The 19,373-nt window shown below is 44.2% G+C and overlaps 1 protein-coding gene across 1 annotated transcript in view; it reads right to left on the bottom strand.

Annotated features, from left to right (window-relative positions):
- Positions 1-373: 373 nt before the first annotated feature.
- MORN3 (MORN repeat containing 3) overlaps positions 374-19,373 on the bottom strand; it is a 60,389-nt gene continuing 41,389 nt past the window's right edge. Inside the window, exon 6 of the mRNA XM_069745402.1 lies at positions 374-942. Coding sequence (XP_069601503.1) covers positions 874-942 — 69 coding nt within the window. The 3' untranslated portion in view covers positions 374-873. The remainder of the gene's footprint in view (positions 943-19,373) is intronic.

Here is a 19,373-nt window from a genome sequence, read left to right on the forward strand (position 1 = left end):
CGCGCAGCATCCTGCGGCCATTTTCCTGAAGCCCCGGGAAGCAGGAGACTCCATCTGCACACGCGCGGCCTCAGGAAGATGGCCGCGCCCACCGAGAAACCGCTGAATAGCGGTGAGCGCGCTCTTTTTCTACAGCTGTGCAGTGCATTTGGCACTTGCGCATGCGAGAAGCACTACGCCACCAACGGGAACATAAGCAAGATGTGGGGGAGAAACAGCGCTGTGACCACGCCCATCCGACCTGACCAGCCTGATTGACAGGCGAAAAAGGCCACTTTTGTAAGGTATTTCGGCAGCATAGGGACAAAAAATACCCTATTGTAAAGCACAGCTCAGGCCCTATTTAACGGTATTTTTATCTCCTACTGAAAAAATGGGGTGACAGGTTCCCTTTAAGAGGATAAAAAGTTTGATTTGAGGGGGAGGGCTTCTATAAATGAAGATATGTCAGTGTAAAGATGTTCATTTACTACTATGCACACGTGCAACAGAACAATGTCAAAATGCATATTGCTGTTCCTTAATGTACAAATGTAGGTTCACCTTTATACATGGTCAAGGTTTGGGTGATGTCATGGTAAACATTATCTTCAGGTAATTGTGGGATCGTGATTCCTGTCACTTTTTTATATTCATATGAAGGTTATATACTTACGTCTATTTAAGAAATTTTCACTTTTTTTTTTCTTCCTAATAGACTGGAAATATTGATGTCTAGCTGACACTTGTTGTGAAATGCTGATACTTCCCCCCCTCAGAACACAATGTCAAACTTTTAACCTAGATATGACAATTTGATTAATACAATAATTTATACATGGCACATAATTTTAAAATGGCATTTCCCAAGTAAAGGCATTAGTAAAGCTGTTGTCATTTTTCTTTTTCAAGAAATATTGTTCGAGCCGCTTCAAGAACACCTTCCGGGTTTGCCACTTTTACCTGAGGGTAGGAAAAAAGCGAGGAGATGGTTATGGGCAAACTAATACTAAGTAGTTTTATTTATACAGTACTAACATATTCCGCAGCACCTTACAATTAAGTGAGAACATGTACAGTACAAATAACACACAGTTACAGGAGGAGTGAGGGCCCTGCTCACAAGCTTACACTCAGTAACATTTACAATTATTACAAACTGAGGTTTAGGTGAAAGTCTTATACCCACAATAGGACTGTGTTGCTAATTTTCCTTGTATATGTGTATAATATAGCTATAACACATAGTGCTTCTTGGGCATTGAGGGTATGTACACACGTTGCGGATTCGTGTGCGGATTTTTCCACGCAGATTCTGAAAAATCCGCAGGTAAAACGCTCTACGTTTTACCTTCGGATCTACCGCAGTTTTTGTGCGGATTTCACATGTGTTTTCACACCTGCGGATTCCAATTATGGAGCGGGTGTAAAACGCTGCGGAATCTGCACAAAGAATTGACATGCTGCTGAAAATAAACCACAGGGTTTCCGCGCTGTATTTTCTGCAGCATGTGCACTGTGGATTTGGGTTTCCATAGGCTTGCATGGCACTGTACAACACATGGAAAACTGCTGCGGATCCGCAGGGCCAAATCCGCAACCTGTGCACATACCCCAAGTGTTTGCTCACATCTTTTATTTTTACATGTTTGGTTTGTGTACCTGAAAGCGCTCCAAAACCCCCATGCACTAAGTGAATGCGAACCTGAAAGCGCGCCAAAGCCCCATGCACCAAGCGAAAATGAAGGGTCCTGAGACTGAGCTGGTGTGCTTTGGCTTACTTTTTTTTTTTTCCTTCTAGGTAAGCATAGCGGAGACTGAGACATTTGTCCTAAGGCAAGCAGATGTCATGTCTATTCAAACTAAACCACTAGTATAAGAACATATAGCAGTACCTAGATTTGGTGGCACTCTGACAGTTCTTTATGGAATTTCCTTTAAGGGGTGGTCCAAAACGAATATGGATTTTAATCGGAAATGTCTATTGTAATAATCTAATTGTTTTTCTAATACTTTAAAACTCTACTATTACCTATCATCTATTTTTTTTTTTTTAAGCTACTTCTGTTTTCATGATACTTGTTTGAGAAGCCCCAGTGCATGCTGCGATACTAACTGGGATATATTCAGGGGGCAGAGGCTGCAGTTACAGCCGCAGGCTCTGTCCCCAACTTGAAACGAAGCATCATCCATGACGTCCATGTTAGGGGCTGGACTATTCCCTGCTCTGTTGAGCATGCATCAGTTCTCAATTCTGACATAAGGCCGCTCGTACTGAGCATATCACCTTGCAATATGCTTTTCAATGCACCGTGCTTGTGTGCTCCATTCCTGACTCTACTTAGAAATGACAAGCCAGCAACAGAGTGCATGGTCAGTGTGCATTGTAAAGAAAGAATGCGGTGAGCAGAGGCCTGCCCCCGAATCGGACGTCTCCTTTCCTGGGCAGGGCTGCTTCCTGATCTCCACGTTTTCTCCTTACAATGTTCTCCATCGGCAAGATGGCACATTGTTACTGCATTGAAAAGAATATTGTATAGTGGCTAGTGAGTTCGTACTGAGCATACATCGGAATAGACCAGCGGTGCATGCTCACTAGGGTAGGGACTAGCCCAGCCCCTGAGATGGATGTCAATGATGACTTGTTTCAGAGTGGTGACAGAGTCTGTGGCTGTGACAGCAGCCTTTGCCCCCAGAAAGCGTCCCGTTTGAGTATCACAGCATGCACTGGGGATTTTCAATCTAAGGGCTCACACTCACTTGCACGAAACTCGGATGAGTCTCGCATGTTGATACCCGGCGCTGCTGCCGGCACTCAGATCGTAGCGTGCGGCCGCATAGGAATAGATGCAGCCACACGCTCTGCTCCTCTGTGCCAGGTGCAGCGCCGGGTAGTAACATGCGAGACTCATCCGAGTTTCGTGCAAGTGTGTATGAGACATGCATGTTTAAACGGAAGTGGGTTAAAAAAATATATATATATATTAGCACAGTAAGGAATTTTAATGTATATTAAGAAAATGATTGTTACAATCTATAGAGATTTAGGATTAAAATATATTAATGTCAGACCACCTCTTTAACCCCTTCCCGACCTTTGACGCATACGCTGCGTCATGAAAGTCGGTGCCATTCCGACCCATGACGCAGCATATGCGTCATGGAAAGATCGCGTCCCTGCAGGCCGGGTGAAAGGGTTAACTCCCATTTCACCCGATCTGCAGGGACAGGGGGAGTGGTAGTTTAGCCCAGGGAGGGTGGCTTCACCCCCCCGTGGCTACGATCGCTCTGATTGGCTGTTGAAAGTGAAACTGCCAATCAGAGCGATTTGTAATATTTCACCTATTCTAACTGGTGAAATACTACAATCCAGCCATGGCCGATGCTGCAATATCATCGGCCATGGCTGGAAACAATAATGTGCCCACACCCCACCGATCGCCCCCCCAGCCCTCCGCTCCGGCCGGCTCCGGCTTCCCTCCGTCCTGTGCTCCGGCTCCCCCCGTGCTTTTGTCCGCTCCCCCCGTGCTCCAATCACCCTCCCCGTGCTCCAATCACCCCCCCTGCACTCCGATCCACCCCCCCCCCGTGCTCCGTTCCACCCCCCCGTGCACCGTTCCACCCCCCCGTGCTCCGTTCCACCCCTCCCGCGCTCCGATCCACCCCCCCATGCTCCGATCCACCCCCCATGCTCCGATTCCCCCCCCCCCCCGTGCTCCCCCCCACCCCATCATGCTTACCGATCCTGCCGGGGTCCGTCCGTCTTCTCCCCGGGCGCCGCCATCTTCCAAAATGGCGGGCGCATGCGCAGTGCGCCCGCCGAATCTGCCGGCCGGCAGATTCGTTCCAAAGTGCATTTTGATCACTGAGATAGATTATATCTCAGTGATCAAAATAAAAAAAATTATAAATGACCCCCCCCCCCTTTGTCACCCCCATAGGTAGGGACAATAAAAAATAAAGATTTTTTTTTTTCCACTAATGTTAGAATAGGGTTAGGGTTAGGGGTAGGGTTAGGGTTAGGGGTAGGGTTAGGGGTAGGGGTAGGGTTAGGGTTAGGGGGTAGGGTTAGGGGTAAGGTTAGGGCTAGGGTTAGGGTTTCGGTATGTGCACACGTATTCTGGTCCTCTGCAGATTTTTCCGCTGCGGATTTGATAAATCCGTAGTGCTAAACCGCTGCGTATTTATGGCGGATTTACCGCGTTTTTTCTGCGCATTTCACTGTGGTTTTACAACTGCGATTTTCTATTTGAGCAGTTGTAAAACCGCTGCGGAATCAGCACAAAGAAGTGACATGCTGTGGAATGTAAACCGCTGCATTTCCGTGCAGTTTTTCCGCAGCATGTGTACAGCGATTTTTGTTTCCCATAGGTTTACATTGAACTGTAAACTCATGGGAAACTGCTGCGGATCCGCAGCGTTTTCCGCAGCGTGTGCACATACCTTTAGAATTAGGCTATGTGCACACGGTGCGGATTTGGCTGCGGATCCTCAGCAGTGTTCCATCAGGTTTACAGTACCATATAAACATATGGAAAACCAAATCCGCTGTGCCCATGGTGCGGAAAATACCACGCGGAAACGCTGCGTTGTATTTTCCGCAGCATGTCAATTCTTTGTGCGGATTCCGCAGCGTTTTACACCTGTTCCTCAATAGGAATCCGCACTTGAAATCCGCACAAAAAATACTGGAAATCCGCGGAAAATCCGCAGGTAAAACGCAGTGACTTTTACCCGCGGATTTTTCAAAAATGATGCTGAAAAATCTCACACGAATCCGCAACGTGGGCACATAGCCTTAGGGTTAGGGTTGGGTTGGAATTAGGGTTGCGGTTAGGGTTGTGATTAGGGTTATGGCTACAGTTGGGATTAGAGTTAGGGGTGTGTTGGGGTTAGTGTTGGAGGTAGAATTGAGGGGTTACCACTGTTTAGGCACATCAGGGGTCTCCAAACGCAACATGGCGCCACCATTGATTCCAGCCAATCTCGTATTCAAAAAGTCAAATGGTGCTCCCTCACTTCCGAGCCCCGACGTGTGCCCAAACAGTGGTTTACCCCCACATATGGGGTACCAGCATACTCAGGATAAACTGCGCAACAATTACTGGGGTCCAATTTCTCCTGTTACCCTTGTGAAAATAAAAAAATGCTTGCTAAAACATAATTTTTGAGGAAAGAAAAATGATTTTTTATTTTCACGGCTCTGCGTTGTAAACGTCTGTGAAGCACTTGGGGTTCAAAGTGCTCACCACATATCTAGATAAGTTCCTTGGGGGGTCTAGTTTCTAAAATGGGGTCACTTGTGGGGGGTTTCTACTGTTTAGGCACACCAGGGGCTCTGCAAACGCAACGTGACACCCGCAGACCATTCCATCAAAGTCTGCATTTCAAAAGTCACTACTTCCCTTCTGAGCCCCGACGTGTGCCCAAACAGTGGTTTACCTCCACACATGGGGTATCAGCGTACTCAGGAGAAACTGGACAACAACTTTTGCGGTCCAATTTCTCCTGTAACCCTTGGGAAAATAAAAAAGTCTGGGCTAAATAATTATTTTTGAGGAAAGAAAACGTATTTTATTATTTTCACGGCTCTGCATTATAAACTTCTATGAAGCACTTGGGGGTTCAAAGTGCTCACCACACATCTAGATAAGTTCCTTTCGGGGTCTAGTTTCCAAAATGGGGTCACTTGTGGGGGGTTTCTACTGTTTAGCCACATCAGGGGCTCTGCAAACGCAACGTGACGCCCGCAGAGCATTCCATCAAAGTCTGCATTTCAAAACGTCACTACTTCAATTCCGAGCCCCGGCATGTGCCCAAACAGTAGTTTACCCCCACATATGGGGTATCACCGTACTCAGGAGAAACTGGACAACAAATATTGGGGTCAAATTTCTCCTGTTACCCTTGGGAAAATTAAAAAATTCTGGGCTAAATAATTATTTTTGAGGAAAGAAAACGTATTTATTATTTTCACGGCAATGCATTATAAACTTCTGTGAAGCACTTGGGGGTTCAAAGTGCTCACCACACATCTAGATAAGTTCCATTCGGAGTCTAGTTTCCAAAATGGGGTCACTTGTGGGGGGTTTCTAATGTTAAGCCACATCAGGGGCTCTGCAAACGCAACGTGACGCCCCCAGAGCATTCCATCAAAGTCTGCATTTCAAAACGTCACTACTTCACTTCCGAGCCCCGACATGTGCCCAAACAGTGGTTTACCCCCACATATGGGGTATCAGCGTACTCAGGAGAAATTGGTCAACAACTTTTGGGGTCAAATTTCTCCTGTTACCCTTGAGAAAATAAAAAATTGCAGGCTAAAAGATCATTTTTGAGAAAATAATTTTTATTTTTTATTTTCATGGCTCTGCGTTATAAACTTCTGTGAAGCACTTGGGGGTTCAAAGTCCTCACCACACATCTAGATTAGTTCTTTTGGTGGACTAGTTTCCAAAATGGGGTCATTTCTGGGGGATCTCCAATGTTTAGGCACACAGGGGCTCTCCAAACGTGACATGGTGTCCGCTAATGATTGGAGCTAATTTTCCATTTAAAAAGCCAAATGGCGTGCCTTCCCTTCCGAGCCCTGCCGTGCGCCCAAACAGTGGTTTACCCCCACATATGGGGTTTCAGCGTACTCAGGACAAACTGGACAACAACATTTATGGTCCAATTTCTCCTATTACCCTTGGCAAAATAGGAAATTCCAGGCTAAAAAATCATTTTTGAGGAAAGAAAAATTATTTTTTATTTTCATGGCTCTGCGTTATAAACTTCTGTGAAGCACCTGGGGGTTTAAAGTGCTCAATATGCATCTAGATAAGTTCCTTGGGGGGTCTAGTTTCCAAAATGGGGTCACTTGTGGGGGAGCTCCAATGTTTAGGCACACAGGGGCTCTCCAAACGCAACATGGTGTCCGCTAACAATTGGAGCTAATTTTCCATTCAAAAAGTCAAATGGCGTGCCTTCCCTTCCGAGCCCTGCTGAGTGCCCAAACAGTGGTTTACCCCCACATATAAGGTATCGGCGTACTCGGGAGAAATTGCCCAACAAATTTTATGATCCATTTTATCCTATTGCCCATGTGAAAATGAAAAAATTGAGGCAAAAAGAATTTTTTTGTGAAAAAAAAGTACTTTTTAATTTTTACAGATCAATTTGTGAAGCACCCGAGGGTTTAAAGTGCTCACTAGGCATCTAAATAAGTTCCTTGGGGGGTCTAGTTTCCAAAATGGGGTCACTTGTGGGGGAGCGCCAATGTTTAGGCACACAGGAGCTATCCAAACGCGACATGGTGTCCGCTAACGATGGAGATAATTTTTCATTCAAAAAGTCAAATGGCGCTCCTTCCCTTCCGAGCCTTACCATGTGCCCAAACAGTGGTTTACCCCCATTATGAGGTATCAGTGTACTCAGGAGAAATTGCCCAACAAATGTTAGGATCCATTTTATCCTGTTGCCCATGTGAAAATGAAAAAATTGAGGCTAAAAAATTTTTTTGTGAAAAAAAGTACTTTTTCATTTTTACGGATCAATTTGTGAAGCACCTGGGGGTTTAAAGTGCTCACTATGCATCTAGATAAGTTCCTTGGGGCGTCTAGTTTCCAAAATGGGGTCACTTGTGGGGGAGCTCCAATTTTTAGGCACACGGGGCCTCTCCAAACGTGACATGGTGTCCGCTAAAGAGTGGAGCCAATTTTTGATTCAAAAAGTCAAGTGGCGCTCCTTCCCTTCCAAGCCCTGCCGTGTGCCCAAACAGTGGTTTACCCCCACATATGAGGTATCAGCGTACTCAGGACAAATTGGACAACAACGTTCGTGGTTCAGTTTCTCCTTTTACCATTGGGAAAAAAAAAAAATTGTTGCTAAAAGATAATTTTTGTGACTAAAAAGTTAAATGTTCATTTTTTCCTTCCATGTTGCTTCTGCTGCTGTGAAGCACCTGAAGGGTTAATAAACTTCTTGAATGTGGTTTTGAGTACCTTGAGGGGTGCATTTTTTAGAATGGTGTCACTTTTGGGTATTTTCAGCCATATAGACCCCTCAAACTGACTTCAAATGTGAGGTGGTCCCTAAAAAAATGGTTTTGTAAATTTCGTTGTAAAAATGAGAAATCGCTGGTCAAATTTTAACCCTTATAACTTCCTAGCAAAAAAAAATTTTGTTTCCAAAATTGTGCTGATGTAAAGTAAACATGTGGGAAATGTTATTTATTAACTATTTTGTGTCACATAACTCTCTGGTTTAACAGAATAAAAATTCAAAATGTGAAAATTGCGAAATTTTCAAAATTTTCGCCAAATTTCCGTTTTTATCACAAATAAACGCAGAATTTATTGACCTAAATTTACCACTAACATGAAGCCCAATATGTCACGAAAAAACAATCTCAGAACCGCTAGGATCCGTTGAAGCGTTCCTGAGTTATTACCTCATAAAGGGACACTGGTCAGAATTGCAAAAAACGGCAAGGTCTTTAAGGTCAAAATAGGCTGGGTCATGAAGGGGTTAATATTATGACTACTAAAATAAGGTGGGTTTATACATAGCTTCTTGCTAGCAATAATATACAGTGTAAATGTTAAAGGGCATACTGCCTGAAATGTTACAAGCATATTACAAGGTTAATACATAACATTCAGTGATGGGAGCTTTTCAAAAACTTCTGTCATAATCTAATCATACAGCAGATGGTTGTAACAATTTCTCCTGCCATTATGGGGAGAAAGCAGGAGATCATGACATCATGTGGTTGTGATTCAAGGCGCTGGGGAATAAAAGTCAAAATTGCTTAGCTAAGGCTGTGATGGATTAGTGTGTTCAAACCAACAAAGGCACTCTGTGTACCCTTGCTGTGGCTGAGCAGGTCACTGCTCCTTTCCATTGATTTTGTTTTCCATCATGCCTTCCATTGAAGGGTACACTGAGCACCTATGCTTGGTTTGAACAGTCATTTTGTGCTGACAAATTCCTTTTAAATGGAATCTGTCAGCAGGCTTTTGCTACCTCATCTAAGAGCCGCATGATATAGGCAAAGAGGCCCTGAATCTTAGGATGTGTCACCCAGTTTACTCAGTGCAGTGGCTCATTTTTAGATTTAGCAATAAAGCAGGGCTGAGAAGGCTGACCGTGACAAATCCAGGCTCTGTAAGTACAATGTCTATATACAGTGAGCTGCTTATCACAGAAGGGGTGGAGTTGGACCAGGTGACATGCGCTGATCAATGATAATCTCCTGGTGCTAAAACAATCATTACAAGTGAGCATAACCAAGGAGCATCTGTGTCTTAATCCTTACATCATGCTGTCTTCAGATAACACAGCAAAAACCTGCTGACAGATTCCTTTTACGATTCCTCAATTAAATTTGAGTTTGTGAAGAAGATGCTATTAAACTGTTTATCAGCCTGTGCTTCATCACAACCAGGTACAGAAACGTGGAGCAGCTTTGTTCTGGAAAATGCAAGCACAGCTTGGTTTACAGAATAAAACTTAGCAGATGCTCTTTTGCTCCGTGCCCAAGTGCCTCTGAGCTAAGGACTTTAGTATCTGAGTAATCCGAGACAGACTGGTTACTAAAGAAGGGCTACCTGACAACCCGATCTTAAAAATGGTAATTATTGGTCTTATCACTGTAACCACTTGAGTATCTCTGCTCTGCAGTTCATGGCTGGATTGGCATTCTGCTGAAAGCAACTTTACTGTGGTCAAATCCTACATCACATCGTGTGGTATTAGCGTGATATGACTAAGATTAGGGGAAGGACCAATTAATGTGTTGAGGAGTCAAAAGTAAAAATACACATTGGAAAGGTGCATAAAATAAATACCTCACTTCTATTTTTGGAGATGGAAGTCATTGTGGTTAGCCTATTGTTATGTTTAGAACAGGTTCCACTTTCAGCAGAATAACCCATGGTTGTTATTGTTCAATATAAGTTAGTCTACTGATGCTACAGCATTTAGAAAGCACGGCGGAGCGCATCTTTCAGTTCTCTAGATCTTAGTAGGGACATAACATGATGGAATTTTTTTTATTCTGGGGGATGGTAAGGTCCATAAATATAATATTGCAACAGCTCCAATTTGCATTTCCTACTGTCCGGCACAGAGTCCATAATGTTCTTCCTCATCTACACTGTGACCTTGCTTTCTGCCAATTCTCTTGCAGTATGAGTAAAGTATGTGCTACAAGTTCTGTAAATCCTATTCTGTACTTCTTCCATTCACGCACTATAGCAATGCATTATCCTTCTCAAGCCGTACAGCCCAAGAGGGAGAACACCGTCTGAGTGAAGACTTGCTGTTCTCATTTACTAGAGGTCACCAAAGGCAGTAGCAGTTTCCAACTATTGGTAATGACATGCCTAAATGACCACCATTGTCTCTCCATAGAATTTTAAATGCACCAACTGTTATCTATCTTGGCAAAGGGGAAATTTGTGTTCCCTGAAAATGGATTTTATAGATTCTACTCAAAAATTGACAGTAAAAGATAAGTCCAGGAGGCGAAATGAGGCAATTTCTCTAGAAAATTTACAAAGTTGCATATTTTTAAGTATAGTAATTTATGAAATTAAAATTAGTTATGTTTTAACTTCAGAAATGGGGTTAATATTATTTTCACTTTTAATTTTTATTTTTTTTTCATTAATTAGCTAAACTAATTCCAAGTAAGTTAAAAACAAAACACTATACTCCCTTTTCTCACACTTCCACACCTGCTACCCTGGTCCCTGACTGTCTCGGTATTCTGGCCTTCCGCGATAAGATTGTCATGCCATTATTGCAGTTTTGTATGTTGTTATACTGATAATAGAAAGTATTGGAGGCAGCTCAAAAGTCACAACAGAAGAGCAATGCTAACAGTAATGCAAATATCTAAGCTTACACAGAAGTGTACCTACCACCAGAGCCGCCATCTGGGCATTACTGCTCTATGGGGTCTGGCGGGTAGCAGTAAAGATATGTGCTTGTGCTCACCGGGCCCCAGTGTATTGTGTGCCGCTGCAGGGAGGCTTCTTGGAGCTCACAGCCTCTGGTGACGGCACACACATTGATATTGCGTACATGCCAGCATGTACGTTCGACAGGAGAAGTGGAGCTGCAGGGAATCGTATGATAGGTAAATATGAAAAACTTTTTTAATAAAATGAATTAACCCCTTCATGACCCAGCCTATTTTGACCTTAAAGACCTTGCCGTTTTTTGCAATTCTGACCAGTGTCCCTTCATGAGGTAATAACTCAGGAACGCTTCAATGGATCCTAGCGGTTCTGAGATTGTTTTTTCGTGACATATTGGGCTTCATGTTAGTGGTAAATTTAGGTCAATAAATTCTGTGTTTATTTGTGATAAAAACGGAAATTTGGCGAAAATTTTGAAAATTTCGCAATTTTCACATTTTGAATTTTTATTCTGTTAAACCAGAGAGTTATGTGACACAAAATAGTTAATAAATAACATTTCCCACACGTCTACTTTACATCAGCACAATTTTGGAAACAAAATTTTTTTTTGCTAGGAAGTTATAAGGGTTAAAATTTGACCAGCGATTTCTCATTTTTACAACGAAATTTACAAAACCATTTTTTTTAGGGACCACCTCACATTTGAAGTCAGTTTGAGGGGTCTATATGGCTGAAAATACCCAAAAGTGACACCATTCTAAAAACTGCACCCCTTAAGGTGCACAAAACCACATTCAATAAGTTTATTAACCCTTCAGGTGCTTCACAGCAGCAGAAGCAACATGGAAGGAAAAAATGAACATTTAACTTTTTAGTCACAAAAATTATTTTTCAGCAACAATTTTTTTATTTTCCCAATGGTAAAAGGAGAAACTGAACCACGTAAGTTGTTGTCCAATTTGTCCTGAGTACGCTGATACCTCATATGTGGGGGTAAACCACTGTTTGGGCGCACGGCAGGGCTTGGAAGGGAAGGAGCGCCATTTGACTTTTTGAATCAAAAATTGGCTGCACTCTTTAGCGGACACCATGTCACATTTGGAGAGCCCCCGTGTGCCTAAAAATTGGAGCTCCCCCACAAGTGACCCCATTTTGGAAACTAGACGCCCCAAGGAACTTATCTAGATGCATAGTGAGCCCTTTAAACCCCCAGATTCTTCACAAATTGATCCGTAAAAATGAAAAAGTACTTTTTTTTCACAAAAAAAGTTTTTTAGCCTCAATTTTTTCATTTTCACATGGACAACAGGATAAAATGGATCCTAAAATTTGTTGGCAATTTCTCCTGAGTACACCGATACTTCACATGTGGGGGTAAACCACTGTTTGGGCACATGGTAAGGCTCGGAAGGGAAGGAGCGCCATTTGACTTTTTGAATGAAAAATTATCTCCATCGTTAGCGGACACCATGTCGCGTTTGGAGAGACCCTGTGTGCTTAAACATTGGAGCTCCCCCACAAGTGACCCCATTTTGGAAACTGGACCCCCCAAGGAACTTATCTAGATGCCTAGTGAGCACTTTAAACCCTCAGGTGCTTCACAAATTGATCCGTAAAAATGAAAAAGTACTTTTTTTTCACAAAAAATTTATTTTCGCCTCAATTTTTTCATTTTCACATGGGCAACAGGATAAAATGGATCCTAAAATTTGTTGAGCAATTTCTCCCGAGTATGCCGATACCTCATATGTGGGGGTAAACCACTGTTTGGGCACACGGCAGGGCTCGGAAGGGAAGGCGCGCCTTTTAACTTTTTGAATGGAAAATTAGCTCCAATTGTTAGCGGACACCATGTCGCATTTGGAGAGCCCCTGTGTGCCTATGCAATGGAGCTCCCCCACAAGTGACCCCATTTTGGAAACTAGACCCCCCAAGGAACTTACCTAGATGCATACTGAGCACTTTAAACCCCCAGGTGCTTCACAGAAGTTTATAATGCAGAGCCATGAAAATAAAAAATAATTTTTCTTTTCTCAAAAATGATTTTTTAGCCTGGAATTTCCTATTTTGCCAATGGTAATAGGAGAAATTGGACCACAAATGTTGTTGTCCAGTTTGTCCTGAGTATGCAGATACCCCATATGTGGGGGTAAACCACTGTTTGGGCGCACGGCAGGGCTCAGAAGGGAAGGCACGCCATTTGGCTTTTTAAATGGAAAATTATCTCCAATCATTAGCGGACACCATGTCGCGTTTGGAGAGCCCCTGTGTGCCTAAACATTGGAGATCCCCCACAAATTACCCCATTTTGGAAACTAGACCCCCCAAGGAACTAATCTAGATGTGTAGTGAGCACTTTGAACCCTCAAGTGCTTCACAGAAGTTTATAACGCAGAGCCATGAAAATAAAATAAAAAAATTATTTTCTCAAAAATGAATTTTAGCCCGCAATTTTTTATTTTCCCAAGGGTAACAGGAGAAATTTGACCCCAAAAGTTGTTGTCCAGTTTCTCCTGAGTACGCTGATACCCCATATGTGGGGGTAAACCACTGTTTAGGCACATGCTGGGGCTCGGAAGTGAAGTAGTGACGTTTTGAAATGCAGACTTTGATGGAATGCTCTGTGGGCGTCACGTTGCGTTTGCAGAGCCCCTGATGTGGCTAAACAGTAGAAACCCCCCACAAGTGTCCCCATTTTGGAAACTAGACCCCGAAAGGAACTTATCTAGATGTGAGGTGAGCACTTTGAACCCCCAAGTGCTTCACAGAAGTTCATAACACAGAGCAGTGAAAATAATAAATACGTTTTCTTTCCTCAAAAATAATTTTTTAGCCCAGAATTTTTTATTTTCCCAAGGGTTACAGGAGAAATTGGACCACAAAAGTTGTTGTCCAGTTTCTCCTGAGTACGCTGATACCCCATGTGTGGGGGTAAACCACTGTTTGGGCACACGTGGGGGCTCAGAAGGGAAGTAGTGACTTTTGAAATGCAGACTTTGATGGAATGGTCTGCGGGCGTCACGTTGCGTTTGCAGAGCCCCTGGTGTGCCTAAACAGTAGAAACCCCCCACAAGTGACCCCATTTTGGAAACTAGACCCCCAAAGGAACTTATCTAGATGTGTGGTGAGCACTTTCAACCCCCAAGTGCTTTACAGAAGTTTATAACGCAGAGCCGTGAAAATAATAAATACGTTTTCTTTCCTCAAAAATAATTTTTTAGCCCAGAATTTTTTATTTTCCCAAGGGTTACAGGAGAAATTGGACCACAAAAGTTGTTGTCCAGTTTCTCCTGAGTACGCTGATACCCCATGTGTGGGGGTAAACCACTGTTTGGGCACACGTGGGGGCTCAGAAGGGAAGTAGTGACTTTTGAAATGCAGACTTTGATGGAATGGTCTGCGGGCGTCACGTTGCGTTTGCAGAGCCCCTGGTGTGCCTAAACAGTAGAAACCCCCCACAAGTGACCCCATTTTGGAAACTAGACCCCCAAAGGAACTTATCTAGATGTGTGGTGAGCACTTTCAACCCCCAAGTGATTTACAGAAGTTTATAACGCAGAGCCGTGAAAATAATAAATACGTTTTCTTTCCTCAAAAATAATTTTTTAGCCCAGAATTTTTTATTTTCCCAAGGGTTACAGGAGAAATTGGACCACAAAAGTTGTTGTCCAGTTTCTCCTGAGTACGCTGATACCCCATGTGTGGGGGTAAACCACTGTTTGGGCACACGTGGGGGCTCAGAAGGGAAGTAGTGACTTTTGAAATGCAGACTTTGATGGAATGGTCTGCGGGCGTCACGTTGCGTTTGCAGAGCCCCTGGTGTGCCTAAACAGTAGAAACCCCCCACAAGTGACCCCATTTTGGAAACTAGACCCCCCAAGGAACTTATCTAGATATGTGGTGAGCACTTTGAACCCCCAAGTGCTTCACAGACGTTTACAACGCAGAGCCGTGAAAATAAAAAATCATTTTTCTTTCATCAAAAATTATGTTTTAGCAAGCATTTCTTTATTTTCACAAGGGTAACAGGAGAAATTGGACCCCAGTAATTGTTGCGCAGTTTGTCCTGAGTATGCTGGTACCCCATATGTGGGGGTAAACCACTGTTTGGGCACACGTCGGGGTTCGGAAGTGAGGGAGCACCATTTGAATTTTTGAATACAAGATTGGCTGGAATCAATGGTGGCGCCATGTTGCGTTTGGAGACCCCCTGAAGTGCCTAAACAGTGGAAACCCCTCAATTCTACCTCCAACACTAACCCCAACACACCCCTAACCCTAATCCCAACTGTAGCCATAACCCTAATCACAACCCTAACCCCAACACACCCCTAACCACAACCCTAACCCCAACACACCCCTAACCCTAACCACAACCCTAATTCCAACCCAACCCTAAGGCTATGTGCCAACGTTGCGGATTCGTATGAGATTTTTCAGCACCATTTTTGAAAAATCCGCGGGTAAAAGGCACTACGTTTTACCTGCGGATTTTCAGCGGATTTCCAGTGTTTTTTGTGCGGATTTCACCTGCGGATTCCTATTGAGGAACAGGTGTAAAACGCCGCGGAATCCGCACAAAGAATTGGCATGCTGCGGAAAATACAACGCAGCGTTCCCGCGCGGTATTTTCCGCACCATGGGCACAGCGGATTTGGTTTTCCATATGTTTACATGGTACTGTAAACCTGATGGAACACTGCTGCGGATCCTCAGCCAAATCCGCACCGTGTGCACATAGCCTAATTCTAAAGGTATGTGCACACGCTGCAGAAAATGCTGCGGATCCGCAGCAGTTTCCCATGAGTTTACAGTTCAATGTGAACCTATGGGAACCAAAAATCGCTGTACACATGCTGCGGAAAAACTGCACGGAAATGCAGCGGTTTACATTCCGCAGCATGTCACTTCTTTCTGCGGATTCCGCAGCGGTTTTACAACTGCTCCAATAGAAAATCGCAGTTGTAAAACCGCAGTGAAATGCGCAGAAAAACCGCGGTAAATCCACGATAAATCGGCAGCGGTTTAGCACTGTGGATTTTTCAAATCCGCTGCGGAAAAATCCGCATAGGACCAGAATATGTGTGCACATACCGAAACCCTAACCCTACCCCTAACCCTACCCCTAACCCTAACCCTAGTTCTTACCCCAACCTTAGTGAAAAAAAAAAAATGTCTTTATTTTTTTATTGTCCCTATCTATGGGGGTGACAAAGGGGGGGGGTCATTTACTATTTTTTTTATTTTGATCACTGAGATAGGTTATATCTCAGTGATCAAAATTCACTCTGGAACGAATCTGCCGGCCGGCAGATTCGGCGGGCGCACTGCACATGCGCCCGCCATTTTGGAAGATGGCGGCGCCCAGGAAAGAAGACGGACGGACCTCGGGCGGCCAGGTAAGTATAAGGGGGGGGAGATCAGGGCACGGGGGGGCGTCGGAGCACGGGGGGGTGGATCGGAGCATGGGGGGGTGAATCGGAACACGGGAGGGAGGATTGGAGCACGGGGGAGGATTGGAGCACGGGGTGAGGGATCGCTGTGCGGGGGGGGTGGATCGGAGCACGGGGGGGGTCGCTGTGTGCGGGGGGGGATCGGAGTGCGGGGGGGGTTGATTGGAGCGCGGGGGGTGTGATTGGTGCACGGGGGAAGCGGACAGGAGGACGGGGGAGCGGAGCACAGGACGGAGGGGAGCGGACCACAGATCGGGGGGCTGGGGGGGCGATCGGAGGGGTGGGGTGGGTGCACATAAGTGTTTCCAGCCATGGCCGATGATATTGCAGCATCGGCCATGGCTGGATTGTAATATTTCACCAGTTTTTTAGGTGAAATATTACAAATCGCTCTGATTGGCAGTTTCACTTTCAACAGCCAATCAGAGCGATCGTAGCCACGAGGGGGTGAAGCCACCCCCCCTGGGCTAAACTACCACTCCCCCTGTCCCTGCAGATCGGGTGAAATGGGAGTTAACCCTTTCACCCGGCCTGCAGGGACGCGATCTTTCCATGACGCATATGCTGCGTCATGGGTCGGAATGGCACCGACTTTCATGACGCAGCGTATGCGTCAAAGGTCGGGAAGGGGTTAAATGAACTTGGGAGGAATGGGGGACTGGGACAATAAATGATGAATGCATTTGGGAGTGGGGAGAGCAAACAATTATGAATGAAGGGTGGGGTACAGCAAGTAAGTATGGAGGAGAGTAAATGATGAATTGAGGGTGGAGGACAACAAATTATGATAAAGTGGGGGTGGGGGCTTCTGTGGCTTAGAGCAGGAAGATAAGACTCTTCCTACAGTCCTGTCGTGGTGCATGGGCATATCATTAGCTGCAAACTTCTAAGGCCGGAGTCACACTACAGCGAGATACGGCCGAGTCTCGCTGGTTAAAAGCAAGCTCCGGAGCGGAGCATGCAGCTCCATTTATTGCTATACGGCCGTACGCTCCGCTCTGGAGTGCCGGTGCCAGAGCTTGGTTTTAACCAGCGAGACTCGGCCGTATCTCGCTGTGTGTGATCCCGGCCTAACACTGATTACACAATAACTACAAGATGGATTTCTTCATCCCAGGTATCATTTTAATCAGTATAACAGCGCCAACCTGACAATGTCTGTAGTTTGCTGAGCACAATCCTGCTGACACATTCAATTTAAAGCGATTCAGTCACCGTAGCAATCATGGTAAAATAGGAAGTGAATTAATAACAAAAAATTTAAGTGCCCTCACAAAGACTGAGGCTATTTTTAGTCCAGTTGAAAATTTCACCCACAGAGCACGGGGCACAGTACGCCTACAGAAGCGGCTTACACATTTAACCCACAGGGCATGAGGCACAATAGCCCTACAGCTCCAAAATGTCTGCTCCAGTAGCATATGTTACAAATTCTTGTAGTACGATCTTGGATCGAGTTGGTGGTCGGCAGCGAGAATTTCTAACAGCAGTCCAGTTAAAAATTGCACCACAGAGCATGTTTTCACAGTTATCCCACGTAAGCTGATAAATTTGACACCCAAACAAAGGCCCACAGTACCCCCACAGGCAGGGTTATAGAGTACACACATGATATACAATAACACATTATATTGTACCGTGTTAGCCAGAAAAATCGATGTGAATACTTTCCTGCCCAATGATGACAAAAGTATTCTCTGACTGATACCTTTATTGGCTAACCAAAAAATAAAATGCTTGCAAGCTTTCAGAGCACAAAGGCTCCTTCTTCAGGCAAATTTACAAATAAATTGATAAGAAAAAAGCAAAACATTTACGGAATACTACATTAGGACATTTGTTCAGGGGGTGGGAGGTGTGATACCTCCTAGAGATAAGCCAAGGAAATCAAATTTGGCATTTTCGTACAATTGGAGAGGCAGTGGGAATAACTATCTTAGTTATCTGGAGTTGTCTGGTGGAGATGTGAATTGTATCCATGTAGTGACACATAAATCCAGATGTTAAATTGAGTCCTAGTGTCAAAGAATTGAACATCTTCATTAGTTTGAATTCCCAAATTTTTCTTTCTCTGTCAATTTTTCTTTCTCTGTCATCCTTAAAATGACCTTTTAGTATTTAAGACTTTTAAATCTGTCATACTGTGTCCGGGTCCAGAGAAATGTTTTCCCACAGGCGTGTCCATTTCATTCCTGATTGTGTGTCTGTAGATTCATCCTAGTTTGTAGTCTTTGCATGGTTTTCCTAATGTAGATACTTCCAGGGCACCTCGAACCTTATATCATGTACACCATGTTGGAGGATGTACATGAAAAGGAGCCCGTGACTTTATAGTCCTGATTTGTGTTTGGTACACGGACTATATTTGTTGGTAACATGCGAGTACAAGTTTTGCATTTTTTATTGTTACATGGGAATGTGCCAGCCACTGATGGTGATGAGAGGACACTTCTGACCAGGAGATTCCTTAAGTTAGGACGCTGTTTATAGGAGAGAAGTGGTAGTTCTGGCAATATTTCTTTCAATTTGTGGTCTCTGTGGAATATGGAGTACACACAGTGTTTTTGTAAAACTGTGCACACGCAAAACCTAATACTGCCCTTCACTACAGATGAGTACTATTCCTACGCTAAGCAGAATAGAAATAAAAAATGGGAATTTTGAACCAGGAGGAACAGGTCCAAGTAGAGGAGGAGGTGAACATGGCAGTATAGGTGAAAGAGGCAGGGCAGCACAGTGGCTCAGTGGTTAGCACTGCAGCTTTGCAGCACTGGGGTTCTGGAGTCAATTCAAAGAAGTTTGTATTTTCTCCTATTTGCGTGGGTTTCCTTCAGGTAATCCGGTTTCCTCCCACACTCCAAAAACCTAGTGATAGGGAAATTAGCTTGTGAACCCTAATGGGGACGTAAATAATGTCATGCGACAGACCTGATAACAATGTGAATTGGCTCTGTTCCTCTTCCTGTTTGTCTTCCTCCTGTGCCACCACCTCAACTATCATGACCTAAAATGTTTTTCCTTTTACCAG

Source organism: Ranitomeya imitator, chromosome 1, assembly GCF_032444005.1.
Source record: "Ranitomeya imitator isolate aRanImi1 chromosome 1, aRanImi1.pri, whole genome shotgun sequence".
NCBI classification, from domain to species: Eukaryota; Metazoa; Chordata; class Amphibia; order Anura; family Dendrobatidae; genus Ranitomeya; species Ranitomeya imitator.